Source organism: Chamaea fasciata, unplaced genomic scaffold (assembly GCF_029207755.1).
Source record: "Chamaea fasciata isolate MVZ Bird 193981 ecotype frontalis unplaced genomic scaffold, bChaFas1.0.hap1 SCAF_3, whole genome shotgun sequence".
Taxonomy (NCBI): domain Eukaryota; kingdom Metazoa; phylum Chordata; class Aves; order Passeriformes; family Sylviidae; genus Chamaea; species Chamaea fasciata.
In genome coordinates, this window is record NW_027094088.1 from 10,776,034 (window position 1) to 10,797,287 (window position 21,254).

Consider the following 21,254-nt stretch of genomic DNA (forward strand, 5'->3'; position numbering starts at 1 on the left):
ATGGGGACTGCCCAGTCATCTCCAGCACCCGCCCCATCCCCACCTCACACCGAGTGTTTTTGAGCGAGAACCAACGCTTAATTCCCTGCCGATGAGAGCAGCCGGGGGGTGAGTGTTTTCACTCCGAATTACGCGTCCAGGTGGCGGCAGCTTTCGGAGAAGGACCTTTTAAAAAACCGCAAAGCCACAGAGGGCGAATCCTGAACTCAGGCGAGCACCGCGGCCTTTCCGCCTCCTCCCCGCGGCGGTGCCCAAGGGGATCCGCAGGGACAGCGCCGTAGCCGGCCCCAACAGAGCCCCAGCCCCGCGCCCCCGGCCCGGCCCCGTGCCCGCGGAGCGCCTGAAGCCGCCCCGGCCCGCCTTCCGCCGGAAGTGAGCGGCGCGGAGCCGGGCGGGGCGCGGCGGCCGCGGTCACCGGCCCTCCCCGGGCAGCGCCGACATGGCCCGGCTGCCGCAGAAGGAGATTGTCTACAACAAGCTGCTGCCCTATGGCGAGTGCCTGGAGGCAGAGGCCGCCCGCTTCCTGGAGCACATCAAGGGCAACCTGGCCCGCGCCGTTCAGCTGCAGGAGCTCTGGCCCGGCGGGCTCTTCTGGACCAGGAAGCTCTCGACGTGAGTGCTGGGGCGGGACGGGGAACGGGGCCTTGGGCTGCGAGCGGCGCGTCAGTCCCTTCCCTCCCCTCGCCTCGCCCCGCCGTGCCCGCCGGGAGCGCCTCCCGCATAACGGAACCGCTGGCGCCGGGCCGGGCCGGGGCTCCCGGCCGCTGTCCCGTCCTTGCCTTACGCAAGGCCAGCGCTTCCACATCGGAAACGGGGACGAAGCTGGCTCCGGCCGCAAAAGCTCGCCTGCCGCCTCTAAAACTTAGGAATTCTACGAGTTAAGCGCTTGTGCGCTTAACTCGTGCTTATTTTTTTAATACATGTATATTTTTTAATGCCTATTTGGCCACCTGTTTTACCTCTCCCCTTCTTAAGCAAGTTGTGGTTGATACAATCTCCGTGTAACTTCTGCTATAGGAACACGAAGTCTTTCTCAAGACAGGCAATTTGTCGGGTCAGTGTTGGCAGGATTAAATTCTGGCTTAATGCTGTGTAAACACCACCAGTGCCCTTGATATCTTGGCTGTACTCTGGCGTGGGGTAGTTTGTGCTGATGTTTTGGCCGTGCTGTGTGTGCTGGCAAGGTGGTTTTTGTACAAATAAACCCACGGCGATTTCATAGATAGCACCGACTACTACATAGGTTTCTTCTCTTGAATTTCACGAAGTACACTTGACCCTATTTTATTCGGGGCACTCTGGCACTGGATATGGCATCATATGACAGTGAGTCCTGTAGCTTCAATCAGTCAATTCTGTGGATGTTTATCATGTTTATTCCTGAATGCTGTGTGTGCCTTCACAGACAGCGTTTCCTCTGTGCCAGAAACAACAAGGCACGTGTGTTTTGAACTGTTTTGAAAACTCACAACTTCTCTCCTTACATAAGTCCTCTTTTTATAATATCAATTGAGAATTTAATATACATGTGTCAGTCGAAACCTGTTAGATATGACTGTATTGGAATGTAAGTGCCTTTCTGTTTCCCAAGAGGCAATAATTTTATCTATTCTTAGATAGAATTACAGTGGTGGTTGCAAAATGACTCACATGTTTGTGTTATGTGACAGTTTGAACCTGCTTGGAACCAGTTCAGTACTGCTTCCCTTCCCACCGCCCCAGCCATCTGCTAACTCATACTGGTTTCAGTGGTACCTGTTGCCTATACCTGTGGTGGAACTTCCTTTTCCCATCGAGCTGAAATAAACTTAGGAATCCTACTGTGGGAAAGATGAGCTTTAGCTAAACAGGCTGAATAGGCACAGCAATTCATTCAAAGTGTGCCTTAGAATCACCCTGTTACTCACTCTGTAAATGGCAATTGCTGTTACCTCTTCAGGCTCCAGGGCAGTGAATTTGGCCTGTTGGGAACCACTGCTGTGCTGCTTTATGAATCACAGAAAGGTCAGCAGGCTCCAATTTGTGGTTTTCCACCTACACTTTGAAGTTTGAATTCATTGTGAGTGTTTGCAGCTTGTCTGATGCCTGTTAGTACCAAGATTTTCTTTGTGGCATTTTAGATACAGGGAGGCTCTGAGTGTGTTTGGTGTGGGCAGGGAAGGAAACAGTGGGCTTGGTGTAAAAAATAAGCTGGTGTAATTAATGTTAGAGATGTGCTGCTGCTCGGTTTGACATCACAGAGTACTTCTAGGGATAAAAGGCTGAGAGAATCGGGATTGTTCAGCCTGGAAAAGGGAAGGCCCGGGGCAATTTAATTGTGGCCTTCCAGTACCTGAAGGGAGCAGACAAAAAGATGAAGAGGGACTATTTGTAAGGGCCTGTAGTGCCGGGGCAAGGGGGAATGGCTTCAAACGACCAGAGGGCAGGGTTAGATGGGATATTGGGAAGGAATTGTTCCCTGTGGAAGGAATTGTTCCCAGAGAGGCCCTGGCACAGGCTTCGCAGAGAAGCTGTGGCTGCCCCATGATCCTTGGAAGTGTCCAAGGCCAGGCTGGACAGGGCTTGGAGCACCCTGGGATAGTGCAAGTTGACCTTACCCATGGCAGGGTGTGGCACTGGATGGGCTTTAAGGTCCCTTCCCACCCAAACCATTCCATCATTCTGTGAAATACAGTAGCAAAAGTTCAGATGTAGATAAAACACTTCCCTGTGGTGTTCATGACAATAGAATCCAATTTCTATTGTCTCTTGATAGTCAGGACTCATCTCCAAATTGATTTGCTCCCTTTTTCCCTTCTGAAAAAAGATAATTAATAAAAAGAAAATGCCGAGAGTCTTCATAGTGGCACGATGGCTGGTTAGGTTTGTTGCCAATGTCTGAATTGCAAAGACTGGAATTCTGGCAGTATTCTGTGAAATAATTTATGTCTTTATTTATTATACAAATACAAATGTTAATACAAATTTGGATATGAATGAGCAAAGCAAACAGTGGCATGCAGGTGATACACCTGCGTAGTTACACCTCCTCAGCTTTTTACAACTCTGTGCCACAGGGGAGAATGAAAGTGAAACTCAGGTTTTTTTTTTTTTTAATTAAAACTTTGAGTACTGTTTCAAGATGACAGCTGAATTGTGTATTTTCATACCCCCCCCAGCTAGAACCATGACTTGCACATACTTATCTTCAGACCAGCTGTTTCAGCCGTCTGATGTCACAAACTGAATAGGAAGTGGAGAGAGAAAAGAGGCAGAATAGGAGTTTATCAGACATAATGTCTGTAAGCTGACTTGAAGAATTCCTTTATGGGTCATTTTCTGTGGGTTCTTTTGGGATGCATGTATAGACTGTGGTGAGAGAACTTTCTCTCCTGTGAGGAGAGTAACTTATTATTTGATGAGGCTTCTGAATCAAGTAAAACTCACCCCAAATACTGGCAGTTAAATCTGCAATAATTGCTCCAAGATTCCTCCAGCTTAGTCTGGTAAAAGCTTGTAAAATACTAACCAGTTGTGAAAGCAGAAGAGTGAATCTCAGCTTGCCACTGCGTGTGTGGGAAAAGCAGGTTACATCAAAATAATTTGCTTAACTGGTCTTGCTCCATAATTTTTTATGGTCTTTAGGTCGGCAGTATACATTGTCTCAACTTCTCCCTCTTTCATGATTTATAGATTGTTCTGAAAATTAAAAAACCCTAAGCATAGTCAATAAATGAACATATTAATATAATACGGACATTTCGTGGTTACTGTACGTGGAGTTGACTCTGCAGCCACGCAAACACACAAATGCCTTTCTGTGCTTTCTGCTCCAGCAGTCAGGGGTGTGGGAAGATGAAGGACTCAATTGCTGTCCCTGACAATGTTATTTTATGTTCTTGTCAGGTGTAGACTTATAAAGTGACATTCAACTGTCTTGCTCTAAGGTGTGGAAAAATGCAGCTCAACTGTTTGGAAGGAGAATGACAAGACACAAAGTTACAGTGAGGATGGAAGTGTCTCTGTGGGACTTTGCCAATTATTTTAATCACTATTACCTAAAAGTCTTGTTTGACATCTTTCTCTCATCTTTATCAGGGAAACAGAAGCTTTCTTTGGCTGTGTGAGGGATGTGTGTGCTGTGTACATGTGCGTGTGATTTAAGCAGTCCTGCTGAGCATGATTCATTGCTTTTCACATCATTTATCAAAAAACTGAGCTTTAAACCAGTTGTGATCCTGTCCTGTGTGTTAGGAAATGCAGCTGGAGAGCCAGAAATTTAGGGGAGTGTGCTGTTCAGCTTCTGGAGGAGAGGTAATTTTTAACTGTAGCAGAGCAGCCAACTTTCTAGGGCAGTTTAGGATGGCCACATGATATGATAGTACACTACCTAAAAATAGGCCTATTGTACTTGTGGAGTTAGAGATTGGATACCCAGCACTCTGAGATTGGGGAATTGGCTTCATGGAGGCTTTTTTGTGTGGGTTTTTTTGTTTTTGTTTTTGTGGTTTTGGGGTTTTTTTGTTTGTTTTTTTGTTTGTTTGGTTGGGTTTTTTTGTAATCTCCAGAGACCCTGTACTCTGTACAGAAAGGCTGGAGTTGGAAACAGAATTTTCACTTCTTAATCATGTTTTTTATGTTATATGGGTGTGTTTTATTTGTTGGCTTTTGGGGTTTTTTTCCCATGTAGCTGAACAATGAAGGACAGTAATTTTATACTTTTTGCAGGATAAGAACTCATAAAACCTCAGAGGAATCAAAAAGGCAGTGGATTTAAGATTTCATGTGTCCTCTCAGTGTAGTATTATCTGCTTTCAGAAGTCTTTCTTTTATTTTGCAGCAATTTAGTTTTACAATTATTTTTCCCCAATAACCCAATTATCCTGAAGTGACACCATTTCTATGATGAACATTATCTGTCTGATTAGCCCCTGGACACCCTTCAGGGTTCATGAAGTTCTGCCTATATTCTTTTACTTAGTAATGGTGATATTTCATCCTGTCTGAAGGGATATTCTGAAAATAAGGCAGTTCCCCTCTGACAGATTTTTCTTTTTTAATCTTGAGGAAAAGGCTGAGCACACCTTTCTAGAAGTATTTATTTTCTGCCATTGCCTTTATGCTCAGCTGGATTAATGCACATATTTGACCCCTTTCAGACCTGCCTCCCTCCTCCATAAAGAAGCTGTAAAATATGGGAGCAATTTGGCATCAAGTCCTGATGCTTGGGCATAGTGACATCTTTGTGTTCAGCACATTTCTGTGTACTTTACTCCTTTCTTAATTAAACAGCATTTTGTGTAGCAGAGCTGTTGTTAGCAAATGTCACAAAGGAGAAGCAGCCAAACATTTTATTTTTAGTTATATATAGCAGAGCTGGCAGATAAATTGGATCTCTGTGTTTCTTTGCAGTTAAAAGTTATTTTCCAGTCTTCTTCAGTTTCTTTTTGTTTGGTTGGGTTTTTTTAATCATACGTGGTTTACCCATTTTTTTCTTTCCCTGAGGATTCTTTTTGCATGTCTTTTTTAGGCATGTGAAAAGTGTAGGTGTTCAGCTCTCGGTGGTGTAATTCTGTAGGCAGGTAGTGTCTCTGGCCAATCCACATTATTTAGGTTCCTGTGGTGGAAAGTGGGTTATTCTGTATTTTGTTTGTTTCCTTCTGTGTTTAAAGTAAGTACAACTTGTTGAAATGAACACTTGTGAAAACAGTGCCCATCAAATGTAAAATCACCCCTTGAACTTGACAGGAAAAGGGAAGTGGAAAGTAGCTTTCTTACGAATCTTTAAGAATAGTCAGAGCAGTAATAAAAAGGGAAGTTGCCTCCCAGTAATTTACAGTAGTGCCACACCTAAAATGCTCTGCTAGCACCTTGTATAGGTTTTGCTGATGCAGAATATCTTTCAAGACTTGAAACATGTTTCTTTTTTTCAATCTCAAAACCAGTAAAGGCTTCTTCTGGAGTGAGTCTGAGGGATCTACCCTTGCTGAAGATAGTGGGACACACCACTAGGCTAAGCTCAACGTCTAAATCAATTGTTCATCCTTACAGGAAGCTATTGGTTTTGGGCTTGGCTTGATACTTTTGGGTTTGTTTTTTTTTTTAGCTTCTGGATTGTGTCCTGTCCATGAGGTTACAGTATTTCTAGAATCTTAGAGGGCTGTAAATTTTATTTGATGATTCTTTTTCTTTCTTTAATTGCAATTGTAAATCTTCCTTTGGTGTGTGTCTTCAGGTTCTTACTTGTTGGACTCGAGAGCCAGGTTTTAGTTTTGTTTCACTAAACAGAAAATCAAAGGGATTCTAGCTCAGGTCTTAGATAAAATGGGATGTTTTAAAATATTGCTGACTCCCCCTGTGTTTGGTTTGCAGATACATCCGACTATATGGGAGAAAATTCAGCAGGGAGGATCACGTGCTCTTTATCAAACTATTGTACGAGTTGGTGACAATTCCAAAGCTGGAGATCAGCATGATGCAAGGATTTGCACGCCTTCTGATCAACCTGTTAAAGTGAGTAGAGATTTCTGCTGACTGTGGAAACTTTCTGTCTGAGAACAGTTGATCTCTTGCTCAATGTTGTACCTTTCATGTGCAGAGTTCTTATAGGTTACTTCACTTATCTGCCCTTTACAGTGCTAGTGGTTAAAGGGTTCTCTTGTGCAAATGCCATTCAGAGCTTTAGGAGTGGGATGAAAGTGGAAGAATGCCAATTTTCCCCCATCAGGAAAACCAAGCAGCTCAGAGAGCCAAGAATTAAGGCTGAATCTCATCGAAGTAGATGAAAACTGGCTCATGACTTGATAACGTTTATTTCACTTAGTCAGGAAAAATCTTGACAGTGTCACTTGTGCTGAAGGCTGCCAGAGGTCAGCCTCGTTCTGCCTGGCCTTCCTGCAGTTTGTGCCAAACTCAGAGCAGGGTTCGGGGTATTCCCATGTGCAGTGTGTCCATGTCAGTGTTGAATCCTGAAGTGCTTGGTGTTTTGTTTCCTATTAGGAAAAAGGAACTGCTTTCCAGGGATGATTTAGAGTTACCATGGCGACCACTCTATGAAATGTTGGAAAGGATATTATACTCCAAAACAGAACATCTGGGATTAAACTGGTTTCCCAAGTAAGTTCACATCTTGAAACATTTGATACGCCATTAGTACCTGCTTTAAAGTACTTTGTAATGTGCTTTTAATATCTGGAATTTGATAAGTAGGAATTATTCTGTTTCTATTTTCAGGAGGCACCTTTCAATAATTGCATGCAGGGCTACACTGAATCATGTATCTCCTTCTGGCTTGTGTTTGTCATGCTGTTTCTTTATTTATGAATGTGATTAATTTTTAAATACACTGAAACAGAGGTCTTGCTCAACTTATTTTAGGGTGATAATCCACAGTTTAATAAATTTAATATGGAATATATAACAGCATCATAGTGGTTTAACCCCAGATGGTAGCTCAGCCTTGCATGCCTCCCTTCCTGGTGGGACTGGGGAGAGAACTGGAAGGGTAAAAGTGAGAAAACTTGTGCGTTGAGCTAAAGATGGGTAATCATGTGAAGAAAATTGACTTACCCCAGCCAAAACCAGCACAGGTACTAAGTTAAATATATACTATTCTCTTCTGTAACACAGTAAAGTTGTGGGGAAAAAGATACAAACACTATTGTCCTTCAATATTTGTCCTGTAATCATTCCCGTGATCTGGAACCCAGGTATAAATCAGTCTGCACTGCAAGAAAAGTGAATTATTTTCTATAGGAAAAACATGTATTTACTCGAAGTGATGGCAGGATAGAGAGAAATAATTTCTTTTTTCCAGTTAAGAATTTCAGACATGTTCTGCTGATTTTAAAAATGAAAATTTTTTTTCTTTGCTTTCTCTGCACTGTCAATCCCTTCCCATTTGTAGATTTTCAGACTTAAAATTTTCATAATTCTCCCAGTCAGAGTAGGTCCTGCTCTATAAATTACAAATTATAAAAGATAGCCCATGGATAATGTATTATCTTTGGTTGAATTGAAACTTAATGTGGAGAAATGCAGGCAAAAGTGCTTCATTTCCTCTTAAAAGAATAATTTTCTTGAATGGTAGTGAAGCACTGCCACTGATTCCTGAGAGGAAGATCCTATTGCTGATAAGGAACATGAATAGGAAATATATAGTGCATTTCAGGCTGAATTTCTCTTGTGGCTGTGTACCTGAAAAAAATCAGTTTGCTAAATTGAATTATTTTGTTAAGTGTAGGTAAAATGTGAAACAGCAGAGCCTTCCTTGGTTTTTTTTTATGTTTTCATTTTTATACCTGCACACCGTGCTGTGGGGGGATGGTGTTGACTAACTGCTCACTTTGTAGGGGAGAGGGAACTTTTCCAGGAGAATAAAGGATGTTAAGCAGGAAGGAAGATTTCTGTTGTGATGATCTGACTGAAGCATTCAGCTTTTATTAACTTTATTCCATGTCAGAAACTCCATGCAGTGCGATTCCTTCTCATACAGTGCTCTTCCTTTTTTGAGGGGTATCTCTTTGGTGGAAGTCAAGGTTTTAAAAGCTGATTTGTAGCTGTTTAATTTATTTCCTGTTTTAATTGAATTTTATTTTTGTTTACATTCAGTTCATATCTACCAGGCTGGTCTTCACCTAAAACATTTGTGCTTAATGTATTACATAGGTGGTAAGAATGATTTTTTTTTTTTTTTTTTTTTTTTTTTTTTTTTTTTTTTAAGCTGTGGCCAATGCCCCTTCTGCATGTTCTGTTGGACTGTAACACTCACACACAGGTGGAATTCTGTGCATAAATGATTGTATTTGGAAGGCCAATGTTAACCTGACACCACTGGATATGAGAATGTCGCACTGGATGTAAACCTTGCTAATTGGGGACCCAGGCAGAGTGTGTGGAGTGGCTCTTCAGGGCTCTGTTCTCACTAATTTAACCAGGAAATATGTTTCAGGGGTTTAAATGAGAGCTGAATTTTCCATTGGAACAGTTGTGTGTGATTGTGGATAAAATCACCATTGGTTCAGGAGCATGTTACAGAGTGAAGGTACCTTCCTCTTAAATCTGATGAAATTGTGGAAAGCACAGTGAGCTTCTGGAAAATCCACCCAACAACAACCTTGGGGCTGCAAAGAGTTTCTGTGTCAAGAGTTCACTGGGAATTTTTGTAGTGAAACAGTCTCAGGAGTTTTGGTGTATGATAAATGCAGAAAACTGGTGGAAGTGGCAGTGGGACTGCAATGGGTTTTGCTTTGTTTGGGTTTTTTAAGAAACAGTGGCTTAGTTGTACTAATCCAATGAGTGATGACTCACTCTAGCTAGGAGATCACTAAAATAATTCGTGAAAGTGTAGCTGGTTGCTCTTTTCCATTGTCTTAAATTAAATTAAGTGGTGGAGTGTCCACTTCAGGATTAGACTTCACCTTCGGGCCTTCTGAAAAACTGAAATTTATCTTACTGCTTTTTGATAATGTAATAGTCAGGTCTCTCATTTTATAAGTTAATAATTTTAACTGAAACATGTTTCTCTGTGTAAATGCAGGGGGAAAGAAACCAATTTGCCAATCAGTATCATCATACCCTTTCCTAAAGAAGAAAGTAATCCTGTAGTGCCAAAAAAGATAACAGCAATATGTGTTAAAAATGGTGTTGGGTATTTAATGTATCTCCCAAGCTGCATCATCCTGTCCTTTCTTAACAGTCCCCTAATGGTAATATTCCAGGATGTCTCCTGTAGCTGGGCTGTGCTTGAACACTCTCTTGAATGGAAGTACCTTGGGTACAAAATTGTCTTGCTGTTGCTTTTTGTTTTCTGGCTTCTAAATTTGTAACCAAAAGAGAAGAGAGAACATCCCAATCTTTCTCCTTTGCTTTCTCACACTGACAAATGCTGAGATCTGACTAAAAACCCACTAATTTTAAAAATTTGTTGATCTCTGACCTCAGTGTTTGTTAAAATTCCTGTCCTTCAGGTTTTCCTTAGTGAGAGCTGGCTTGAGTGGAGTGATAGTCTGGGGAGAGCTTGTTTGTTTTTGTCACCCAAACATTTATCATGTGAATTTTTAATGCTCTTAAGGAATGTGGTAATTCATGCTTTATTTATCTGCTCTTGGAACATCTGTTATCTTTTTTCCTGCTCCTTCAAGGACAATATTCACTTGAACCCAGGATCTTCCTGAGCTTCCTGCAGAGTTTGGTTTTATTTTTGTTTAACGAGCAGTTGGCTTTTCCACATTTTAGAGTCAGTTAACTTGAAGTTTTCTTTCTGGGAGAGGTCCTTGCCTTTGTCACTGTTGCATAACATATGCATAATTTTGCATCTTCTAGGGCACTGAAGCAGCGCTCTGAGGGCTGAGTGGGCTTTTGCTGGCTTGTATTGAGTGTTGAAGGGAACTGGTGATTTATCAAATTTTTTATTTCTCCTGGCTGTAAACTCCTAGGATCAGTTCAATTCATGTACGACTGGAGAGACAATAATACATGTTCAGTATTTGTGTGTCTCAAAATAATTGATCTAGGTAATATTCTAAAGGCAATACATTTATATCATCTTTTTCTGAGCAGAAAAGCATTGTTTAACGTTTGTTTGGGATGATGAATGAAAAGGGTGCAATATTTCTACTTCTAGAGAAAGCATATCTAAAATATGTAAGAATTTGTTCTGCCAGAACTCTTTTTTTCATTCAGGGAAGGTTTTCGGATGAAAGTGCAAGTTAGTCTTGACGTGGTTGTGTAATACCTGGAAGATTTGAAGAACGTGACAATTTACTACCTTTGTGCTTGCGTTGGTTGATCAATCTCTGCTCCCGCTCCCTTTTATTCTTTGAATTTATTCTGAGATTTAGTCTTTTTAAAGGTTTGATGGCATCCTGTGACAATAGGTGACAATAGGTATTGAAATGATTCCCAAATAAGTGTTCTTGCTGTGGATGAAAGCACTTTTAAAATCAGCTGTTACTTGGGAGGGGCTCCAATGAAACAATCCTTGATTTGCAGACAATTAATTTCTTGTTAAAACCACTAGACAAAGCCCAAAACCACATTGAAAAGGACAAATATGATGTTTGAAGCCTAAAAACAACAAGTTGCCTTTATTTATCTTACAAATATTCATGAATTGCACAAACCTATTTTCCTGTGTTTTCATCTCCCTCAGAAGTCACTTTGCTGGGTTGTTCATGGCCAAAATGCAGGATATCACTTCCATGAAATGATAGTAATTCTTCACTTAAATGCAGGAAATAATGGAGTGGTATATGAAAAATAGGACCAAGAGTTGAGCAGAACAATTTTAATCATTACAGTTAGGTCTGCGGAAAAGGCAATTAGCTAATGCATGTTCAAAGAAGACATCTAATTGCATCAACATTGTCATAAGCTCTGGAGGGAAAGGTCAGCAAATGGTTGTTTATTTTATGCTCTCTCTGAAGTTTAGTAATATATTATTCCTAACATTTCCTTTTCTCATTTCAGTTCTGTAGAAAGTGTTCTGAAGACACTCGTGAAGAGCTGCAGACCGTAAGTGTTTGTTTCGTGATTTTTTTTTTTTTGGTCTCTTTAATATTAATTTAGGAAAGAGGGGAAAACTATTTAAAAGACCCCACTCTACCCTGCCATTGCTTGGCTACTGTTTAAAAGTTTGGGGTGGAAGGTAGAGACTTTTGTGGGGTTTCTTTTTCCTTCTTAACAGCCTTGGCTGCAATAATTCTGCTGTATAAGAAATGTATCTAATATGCATTTTAAATACTGCTTTGCATGCATGCTTAGTGTGTTTTAAAAGAAATTAAATCACCAGCGTTCCTGTAATGTTTCTATAAATGATCCTTGTGCCTGAAGTGATATTTTTTTTATATTGCATCAAAAGTGAGTAATAGTTGTTTGATTTGGACCAGCCTTCACAGTGAAATAGTTTTGCATTGTACAGATTCTTCTCTGGTTCAACAGGACAAGAATCTTTTTAATTGGTGCTCTTAAAATGATGCACCACAGTGTCCTTGATTTACTTCTGTTTTGTGAAGGTTTTTGGAGGTGAAGGCTGCCTGCCTATGGCCCCGGGGCACATGGTTTTACTCTAAAGTGAACATTTATGACAAATTAATGGCTAGTTTTCAATATGCTTAAGGAGAACCAAACTTTTAAGGCCAAGTCTGTGTATATTCAATGGTTTCTCGTTTTCAGGTATTTCCCAGAAGATGCCACTGCAGAAATGCTGGATGAGTGGAGGCCTTTGATGTGTCCCTTTGATGTGACCATGCAGAAGGCCATTACCTACTTTGAGCTCTTCCTGCCCACCACCCTTCCCCCTGAACTTCACCACAGGGGTTTCAAGTAGGTGCCACTGAAGAGTGCTCAGTTCCAAATGCAAGGAATCATCTTTTACAGGATGATTTGAAGTAACTGGTGGCTTTCAGCAGCATTTTTGGCAAGAGTTCTAGATAGAAATACTGTCAACCTGCTTCTTTGTAACCTGCAAGAATCTTAGTCCCTCTTCCCTACTGAGTAAAGCACACAGCAAATGAAACTAAATTGAATTAAATGGAGTTTGTAGAGGTGCATTTAAGTCACTGACTAGTGTAGAGGGTTTGCATCTTTGGCCTCAAGTGAATTCAGAGAAGGAGCTAATGACACTTGTGACCACTGATCAAAAGGGATAAATTTCACAGTGCAAGGCAGAGGAAAATGAAGTGCCATCTGTTTTTATCTGGTTTACCGGTGTTGGGATGGCAGAGCTGAGGTAGATAAGGAAACTCCTGGAGAGACAGTTGTGGGAAAGGGGGATCAAAAAAGAGTCAGAGGAGAAATAAAGAAAAAAAGCAAGGACTAAAAGTCAGACTTAGGAATGTGCTGTAAGCAGCAAATTGATAAGAGTGATGATCCCTATTCTTGCTGGATGAATTTAGGGACAGGTGAATTCCTGCAACCACCTGGCAAAGTGAGGGATAAATATTCAGTGAGGGGGCTGTTTTCTCAGTGTCAAAATTGTTTTGCCTCTGTTTTCTTTCAGGCTTTGGTTTGATGAATTTATAGGCCTTTGGGTGTCAGTTCAAAATCTTCCCCAGTGGGAAGGGGTAAGTATTTGCTTTTCACCTATACTGGAAGAAATCCTCATTTAAATATTCCTACAATGTTCTTGCAAGAAATTGAAGCCAAGCAGTGATATAATGGATTTTTTCCCTTCTGCTTTAACTAGTACAAGAAAGCAGAGACAATTTCATTATTGTTAGCAAGCAATTACTGTCTAAATAAATGAGACTGCAGTTGTGCTTGGTGAGCATTGTCTAATGGCCACCTCAGGCAGCTTTTCATTCCAGCCTTGGGAATACTGGCATTTTCCAGACTGCCTGCTAATACTTGGAATTATGCAAAGTGCAGTTGTGATTTTTAGAAATTACACTTCTGTCCTGTCTTTTAATATATCTTGGGTGGGCCCTAATTTTGAGTGGTGACGTTTTGCCTTCACTGTAATGAGCTGTTGTCAACTTTGTGATGCAATAAAGAGCCTGTACTACCCTTGGCCAAAAATTCCCTTGGGCTGTATCTTCCAAGGCACATAGTCTGCCATGTACCTGTGTGCCCCTGCTGTGTGTCTCATGTGAGGAAATCTAAAGCTGGGAAATGAAAACTTCCCTCTGGAGGCAGCCCCAGCAGCAGCTCAGGTGCTGCTGGTGTCATCTGAGCTGTGCCTTGGCTTTGCTGCAGTGAAACTTGGCCTATCTCCAGTTTTTTCTCTGCTCAATATGAATATAAGCTCATTGGCCATCTGGCTCTTTTTACTAATCTCCTGCCTGGATACACAAGGAGAACTTCTCCGTGTTTGAGGAGAAAGCTGATTTCCAAATTACCATGGTCACAAGTTCCATGGGTCTTCCTGCCTTCCATCACAAATCCAGGGAGGTAGCCTTGGGCCCAGCACTTGGCAGTTGTCCAGATTCAAACACTGGTGATGCTAAAGCTGATTTTGAGATTCTGTGTTCACTTTTGCATTTTTCTGATGGTTCCCCCCCAAAAAAAATCATAATTCTGTCTATTCCTTCTGACAGAACTGTGACAGCCTGCACTTGAATATTGTAATTTAGTTTGTTTCTGTCAAACTGTGTAGCAAATAATCATCAGCATTCTTTCACAAGTTGTCTCTGATATTTTTTTCCTTCTTCCACTGTATTCTGACAGTTTGCTTGCTTTTTTTTTTTCCCCAAAGCTTTCAGTTCATGTTTGCTTTTCTGTCATGTCCACTTCTAAAGTCAGGTTCATTCCATCAGGCTGGGATGCAGATAATTAGACACATGGGTTCTGACTCTGCCATCCACTTTAAGCCTCTGTATGCTGCAAGCTTTTCCTCAGCTTGCTTTGGCAGGAATTAGACTTGCTGTTTGAAGAGGAGCTGTGGAATCAATTCCTTTGTGCGCATAGTACGGATTTTTTTCAGTGGGTATTTCCTCATACCAAATGAAAAAAGCAGATCATTAAAGAAGATGTAACCCTTGTCTTCAGGCTGTGTCTGATGTCCTGAATTGAACTTGGGGGTTTTCCAAAGCTGTCATGTCCTTCAGCCTGTGAGGTGACCTGTTCCTCTGGGCTATCTGTCTCGGAATTAGGCAGGATTATTTAAAGCCCTTCATTTTGGCTTTGTCATAGCTTCAAAATACTGATAAAAGCATTGAGAGCCTGGCAGGTCTTTCCTGATTTGGAGAAACTTCTAAAAGCAGAGTTGGTGAGTGATGTGCTTTTTCATCATTGGGATACAAGAGTGAGACTTCATCTCCTTTTTTTTTTTTTGGTTCAGTTCTGATAACTGTCTTTCCTGAGGACGTCTTCCAGTTCCCATTTGTACTCCTGGGGCTGTCTTCTGGTGATGGAGTGTCTAATTCTTCATGGGCAGTCACAGACTGCCCTCCCAGCTGACAGCTGATGCCTGTGACCTTTACAAGCCACTGATGGGTTTAAACCAAAGCACACAAATGTGACAGCCAGCAGCACACACTGAGTAGGATGGATCCTGCAGGAACTAATTGTCCTAAACAGCTAAATATTGGGAAAAGCTAGATGGATGAGTTGGTGGAATTTTCTTCTGTGTCTCCGTATAAATGCTATTTTAGGCCAGTGAAACGTGTCTTGGTGGTTCTGATGGAGTGAAATCTTCCCAAGTGCTTTTAGTGCCACGGGTAGCTTTTATCTTGTGTATGTGAAGTAGCTGGAGGGCTTTGCACTTTTTATTCTCAATATATTCTAATGAATATTCCTTTTTTTTCTGGTTATTTTCAGCATCTGGTCAATCTTTTTGCTCGCTTGGCCACTGACAACATTGGGTACATAGACTGGGATCCATATGTACCAAAGGTAACAGTGCTCATTTCATTATATGCCTTACTTACCTTGCTTGGTGGGTTTGGTTTTTTAAAACACCTTTAGATTAGAAAATTAATTTATGTCAATGTTTGTTTTTCTTCCTGTCAGATTTTTACTAGGATTTTGAGGAGTTTAAATCTGCCAGTGGGAAGCAATCAGGTGGTTGTTCCAAGATTCTTAACAAATGCATATGATGTCGGACATGCAGTCATGTGGATCACAGCCATGATGGTGAGTAACTACTTCATAAAATGAAACAAAAATGAATTCAAAGCTTTAAATACATATTTAAGATGAATATTTGTTCTACTGAGCTCACTGCAGAAGTGTGGGTTTTGGCTTTTTTTGCCTAAATTATATTATCAAGTCCATTGTTCCACTGTCAGTGTGGAATGGGGCTGGAAAGGTTTGTATCACAGCTGCTGCCTGTGGCATTTGGGAAAGGAACAGGCACCTGTTTTAGTGTGAACCTCAGCAGATGGGATGGAGACAATTTGCTCTTAGTGCTGAGCTATGGGGAGAACACACCTGTGCCTCATGCTGCTGTTACATGTTCATTTTATCTTGGTCTGCATGATAAAATTCTGTGGTTGATTTGTTTCAGGGTGGACCAAGTAAGCTGGTGCAGAAGCACTTGTCGGGCTTGTTCAATGGCATTGCCTCTTTTTACCATCCCTCAAATAATGGGCGCTGGCTGGTGAGTTGAGTGGTTTGGGTGTCAAGACAAGAACTTTGGCTGGGATTTCAACCTGTCAGCCCTGTGTGCTCCAGATTGTCTGTTGATGTGTGGTGCTTGGAGCCTTGGATTATCAAGATCCACGATTGCACTGTCATTCAAACCATACTCCTATTCTTCAAATACAAGGCAATACTTGTACAATACAACACTTGGACAATACTTGTCCAAAACAAGACTTCCAATTCAGATATAGCTAGGAAAAAGAAGCTGGCACTTGAAATGAGGCTGACACACACCATAAATACTACCTGTGTGATGCCACTCTTTTCTTACTGGCCTACTGCCTCCAAGTTATGAAAATCTAGGATGGGCCTTGGGGCAGCTTGGTCTAGTGGAAGATGTCCCTGCCCATGGCAGGGGCTTGGAACTGGATGAGCTTTGAGGTTCCTTCCAACCCAAACCATTCTGTGATTCTATTAAACAAAGCAAATAGGATTTTTAATGCATTGTCTAGTTTGAAACATAAAGTTTTGATGGTGTAACTAGGGGAGTCCTCTGTTCAAGAATGTAAGAATCTCCCTGTGATAGCTGGTGCAAAATAGAGATTAAAACAGCAAGGCTGGTCACAGCAGTGCCAAGGGAGCTTGTTCTTGAACAGGGTATTTGCTTACATGTGAATGTGCGGATAATGCTCCGAGAGATGTCCTAATTACGTAAATAATCTTGATTCTTGACTATAATTTTTATGTGATTTTCATGACTCTTTAAATCATAAGACACAGTGCTGGCAGCACAATTACTGATATTTTGGGAAATGAAGTTTAACGACAAATTGTGAGCATCATATTTTAGAGCTCTTCTGGGTATTCCATTATTGTGGTTGTATAATTCCTAGATCTTGCCTTACTCATTTTTTGTTGTGTCCTGAGCAGCTCCAGGTTGTGCTGCTGCTGAGCCACTGACCAACATTTCTGGTCTGTCCCCAGAACAAGCTGATGAAGCTGCTTCAGCGGTTGCCCAGTAGTGTGGTAAGGAGGCTGCACCGTGAGCGCTACAAGAAGGTGACCTGGTTAACTCCTGTCCCTGAGAGCCACAAACTCACGGACCAGGATGTGACAGACTTTGTGCAGTGCATCATCCAGCCTGTTCTCCTGGCAATGTTCAGCAAAACTGGAAGCCTGGAGGCTGCCCAAGCCCTGCAGAACCTTGCACTGATGCGTCCTGAATTAGTAATTCCACCTGTACTTGAGAAGTAAGTTTTGGAGGAACGTTGCAACATCTGTGTGCCCTTTGAAAGAAATAAATAGGAAAAGCGGTCATATTAAATAATAAATGAATTGCGTGCTGTGAATGAATGCCTGCATTGAGAGGAGCTGCGGATACATCCTCCTGAGCAATCGCCTGAGTCAGAATGGGGGCAAGGAAGAACTCGATTTTTTAATTAATTCAGTTTGTTTTGTTGTTTGGTTTTTGTTTTTTTTAACACCTGGCAAGTGGCATAGTTCTGGGAGCTGTAGGGTAGGCAGTCCTCAAGTGGCTTGCATTTCTGGGAGCATTTTGTATCAGATAGTGGGTGGATTGGTTGAAAAAGCAACTTTGGATCCTTTATTCATAAGCCACCTGGTAGGTTCCAGCTACACGGGAACGATTGTGTAGAAATAAGGATATATTTTATATTTCTGTTTGGTTCAGAGCATGTAACAGGTTGTTTAAAATCACTGGCATTGCTGACTTTCTAATAGCCAGACCACGTGCCCCAGTGAAATACTTGGTTTGTACCATTTCTAATGCCTTGATGCCTGAAATTCCCAAAGAAAAATGGTGCTCCTTTCTGCTCCACTGAAAGCTTTCCTCCTAGCCCCCGTCTATGTTGCCTGTGCAGCCTTTTGTACTTTAACAAAACAGCAGAGGAATGAGCTTGATTTAAGAGCCCTTCCCCTGTTCCACCCTTCCCTGACTCAGCTGTTTTTACAAACTTGATAAATCCACTCTTCTACAAAACATCCCAAGCCCAGCAGTTCCAAGCAGGACAGCAGTGCTGGGTAGGGCTGCCCTTTCTGTTCTGAGAGCAGACCCAACGTCTGTTCTGTAGTTCAAACTATCCCTGGAATGTTTGACTTGGCTGCAGTTCCAGATTATTTGGGTGAGCTGTGCTCTGGGTGACGTAGGGCAGACTACATCAAACACTGTGACTCCTGTCTGAACTGGAGGCTCTTGGTAACAACAGGAAGTGTTGTTATGTAGTTTGCTTAAAAAGTGTTAAGTATTTAAAAAAAAAAAAAAAAGTTTAAAAATCACAGGTCTGAACTTTAATATAACATGAAGTAAGAGGTCCCCACTCTGTTTAGAGGCAGCCAAGGCACATTTTCATGTTTGCCACAAGAACGTTAGAGATGGCGTTGACTCCAAGTCCAGACAGGGAAATCATGGTAGCTTTGGGTGCTGGAGCACAGGCAGCTCTTAATTCCTGTGCTGCAACTGCTCAGAAGGTCTTTTGTCCTGAACTGGTGGTGGATAGCACTGATCCAATGGAAGGAGCATTGTAACATAACAGTATTAAATCTTTCGGAAAATGATGAGAAAACAATTTTGGAAGCATTAAAATTTTTTTGTCTTTACTGCAGAAAATACCATATGCAATCCACTTCGGTATTCTTTGAAGGCTTTAGAAACATGACTGTTGCCAATCTGACTGCCTCCCATTTTACAGAACATATCCAGCACTTGAGACCCTGACAGAGCCTCATCAGCTCACAGCCACCCTGAGCTGTGTCATTGGAGTAGCTCGGAGCCTGGTGTCTGGGGGGAGGTGGTTTCCTGAGGGTCCCACACACATGCTACCTCTGTTGATGAGAGCCTTGCCTGGGGTGGACCCGAATGACTTCAGCAAGTGCATGGTGAGTGTACAAATATTGCCTTTTTTTTTAGAAGATAACCAGCCAACTAACTCATATTATATTTTATATGGAAATATTTTTAGATTTTGCTGAAGGCAGGTAACTCCCATGTCCGGAATTTATCATCCTGGTTTTTTCTGCACAATTTTATTCCTAAAAATTCAATCTTACAAGCCTCTTTGGCTCATTTAACAGTGCAAAGTGGTTGTGATAAACATTGTACTGACTTTTTGGGCTGTTCTGAAATACACAATTAAATAGCTTCTCCACAGTTCCTAGCAAATATTCCTAGTCTTTTAAGATCAAAAGGAAGCCCTTTATCACTAGGTTTTCATTATATTGATGTAAAAGTCCACATTTTCAGAAGTTCGTATTAATAGACTTAAAACAATGTAAATATTGGGGTTTTGTAGCTTTAAAGTTCAGCACAGATTAATTTTACTTAGAAAATTGAGACTGTTTTTACAGTGCTGCCTATTAAGTTTTATATATGAAATCTGAAATAGCTGTTGAAGTTTTAGGGTGGAAGAATTGAGCTCTGGATTTATTTGTTTTTTTTAGTATAATTTTCTTTAGATCCTATACCTGAACTGTAAAAGCTTTTTAATGTGTAGATACAATAACACTCATTAAAGAGCTGTTTGTGCCTCTCAACAGATTACATTCCAGTTCATTGCAACATTTTCTACTCTGGTGCCTTTAGTAGATTGTTCATCTGTATTGCAAGAAAGAGATGATCTTTCAGAGGTAGGAGTGCTGGCTTGGTATAAAAACAAATCTGCTTGGTTTTCAATTTAATTTCTAACAGTGTATGCAAAGATAGGAATCCTGTTTGTTTCTCTCAGTGGAGCTGATACCAGTGTGCAAATAGGCTTTAGCAATGGTTCTTAGTCACAGTTTGTTGTAGAGAATGTTAAATTCAGGCAATTCAATGTTTTTATGTCAAAACTAAATTGCTCAGGGGCCTGTGTGGTGTCATTTGACTCGGAGCTTTCCCTGCCTTGAGGAGGATGTTAGACTCTGTAGTTATTTTAAATAGTGCATTAGATGGTTTTTTCTCCTTCATTTTTCAGGGCTGTTTACTTCCTAAAGAAGCCCCTGCTCCTCTCTAAAGTCCTGCTTCCTTTTCCTGATTGAGATTCTATTGCTTTCCCTCCAGATACTTGTTAATCTCTTTCAGTCAAGAGATCGTAACAGCATTAGACAGTGAGTCTTATCCCCCTTATCACCACACCTGTTTGCTCCTGGGAAACTTTGTAGCTCAGAGAGCTGCAGGTTGCCTAAATTGAAAGGTGAATTGCATTGCTCCACAGCTGCAATATCAAAAATAAAGAGGAGTTTGTTCAGTGAATATTTAATGTAAATCTCTGCCAGGAGAGCAGGTCTGGCAGCACCTCTGGCACTTGCTGACCTCCTGCTGCAAAGGAGGATCAGTGATGAGGCCAAAGGTTGTATCCATGGAGGCAGACCTGGTTTCACCAGAGAGGTTATTTGGATACACATCCAGGCCAGGAAACTGGGACAGAACTGTGTCAGGAACTTTTAATAACTGTTTCATGGAGAACTTGAGCTTGTATGGTGAGAAATGCACTGGCAGATGTTCTCACTTGAACACTGGAACTAGTTAATACAGAAAATAAACTTTGTTTCCTTAATAAAAGCCAACCTTGTGTGTTTCCTTTGAAAAACTGTAGGTGGAGAGAGAATTGTGCTCTGCATCTGCTGAATTTGAGGATTTTGTGCTGCAGTTCATGGATAGGTGAGTGAGCTAAGGATAGAGGAAGGCTTGGGCTGAAGAACTTTATAAAACTTTCCAGTTTCACTTACTAACCCTGCACTTACTGGGTTTATTTGTGTAGATGCTTTGGACTTATAGAGAGCAGCACATTAGAACAAACCAGAGAGGAGACTGAAACAGAGAAAATGACTCATTTGGAGAGTCTGGTGGAATTAGGTCTCTCTTCTACTTTCAGTACAATCCTTACTCAGTGTTCAAAGGATATCTTTAAGGTATGTAGAACATGGGCTTTTCATCTCTTTTAGGAAACTTAATTTTGGGTTGACAACAACTGATGCATTCAAATTCTTCCTTCTTTTGTGAATGTGAACTTCCACATTTAACCAAGGAAAGGGCTGAGGGGGCAGCTTGAATTTATGTCAGTTTGGTTCATGATTTTGTCTACAGAGCTCTCCTGCAAACTGATGATAAACACAGGAAGAAATCATTCCTTCAGTTTATTTTATCCCTGTATCAGTTTAGATTGTGGGGTTTCATGTCTTGATAATGCTGACCCACCCAAGCCCCTGCTTTCCTTTTCTCTCCCCCTCCCTGCCACTTCTTCAGCTGGGCCAAAGAG

At 41.4% G+C, this 21,254-nt stretch overlaps 1 protein-coding gene across 1 annotated transcript in view; it reads left to right on the forward strand.

Annotated features, from left to right (window-relative positions):
• The first annotated feature begins 414 nt into the window (after positions 1–414).
• The window catches only part of PSME4 (proteasome activator subunit 4), a 45,186-nt gene continuing 24,346 nt past the window's right edge, over positions 415–21,254 (forward strand). Inside the window, exons 1-14 of the mRNA XM_066177956.1 lie at positions 415–612; positions 6,352–6,492; positions 6,979–7,095; positions 11,449–11,493; positions 12,154–12,303; positions 12,980–13,043; positions 15,238–15,312; positions 15,430–15,552; positions 15,926–16,018; positions 16,987–17,252; positions 18,711–18,897; positions 19,555–19,644; positions 20,592–20,656; positions 20,757–20,907. Of these exons, the coding sequence (XP_066034053.1) occupies positions 440–612; positions 6,352–6,492; positions 6,979–7,095; positions 11,449–11,493; positions 12,154–12,303; positions 12,980–13,043; positions 15,238–15,312; positions 15,430–15,552; positions 15,926–16,018; positions 16,987–17,252; positions 18,711–18,897; positions 19,555–19,644; positions 20,592–20,656; positions 20,757–20,907 (1,740 nt within the window). The 5' untranslated portion in view covers positions 415–439. The remainder of the gene's footprint in view (positions 613–6,351; positions 6,493–6,978; positions 7,096–11,448; positions 11,494–12,153; positions 12,304–12,979; positions 13,044–15,237; positions 15,313–15,429; positions 15,553–15,925; positions 16,019–16,986; positions 17,253–18,710; positions 18,898–19,554; positions 19,645–20,591; positions 20,657–20,756; positions 20,908–21,254) is intronic.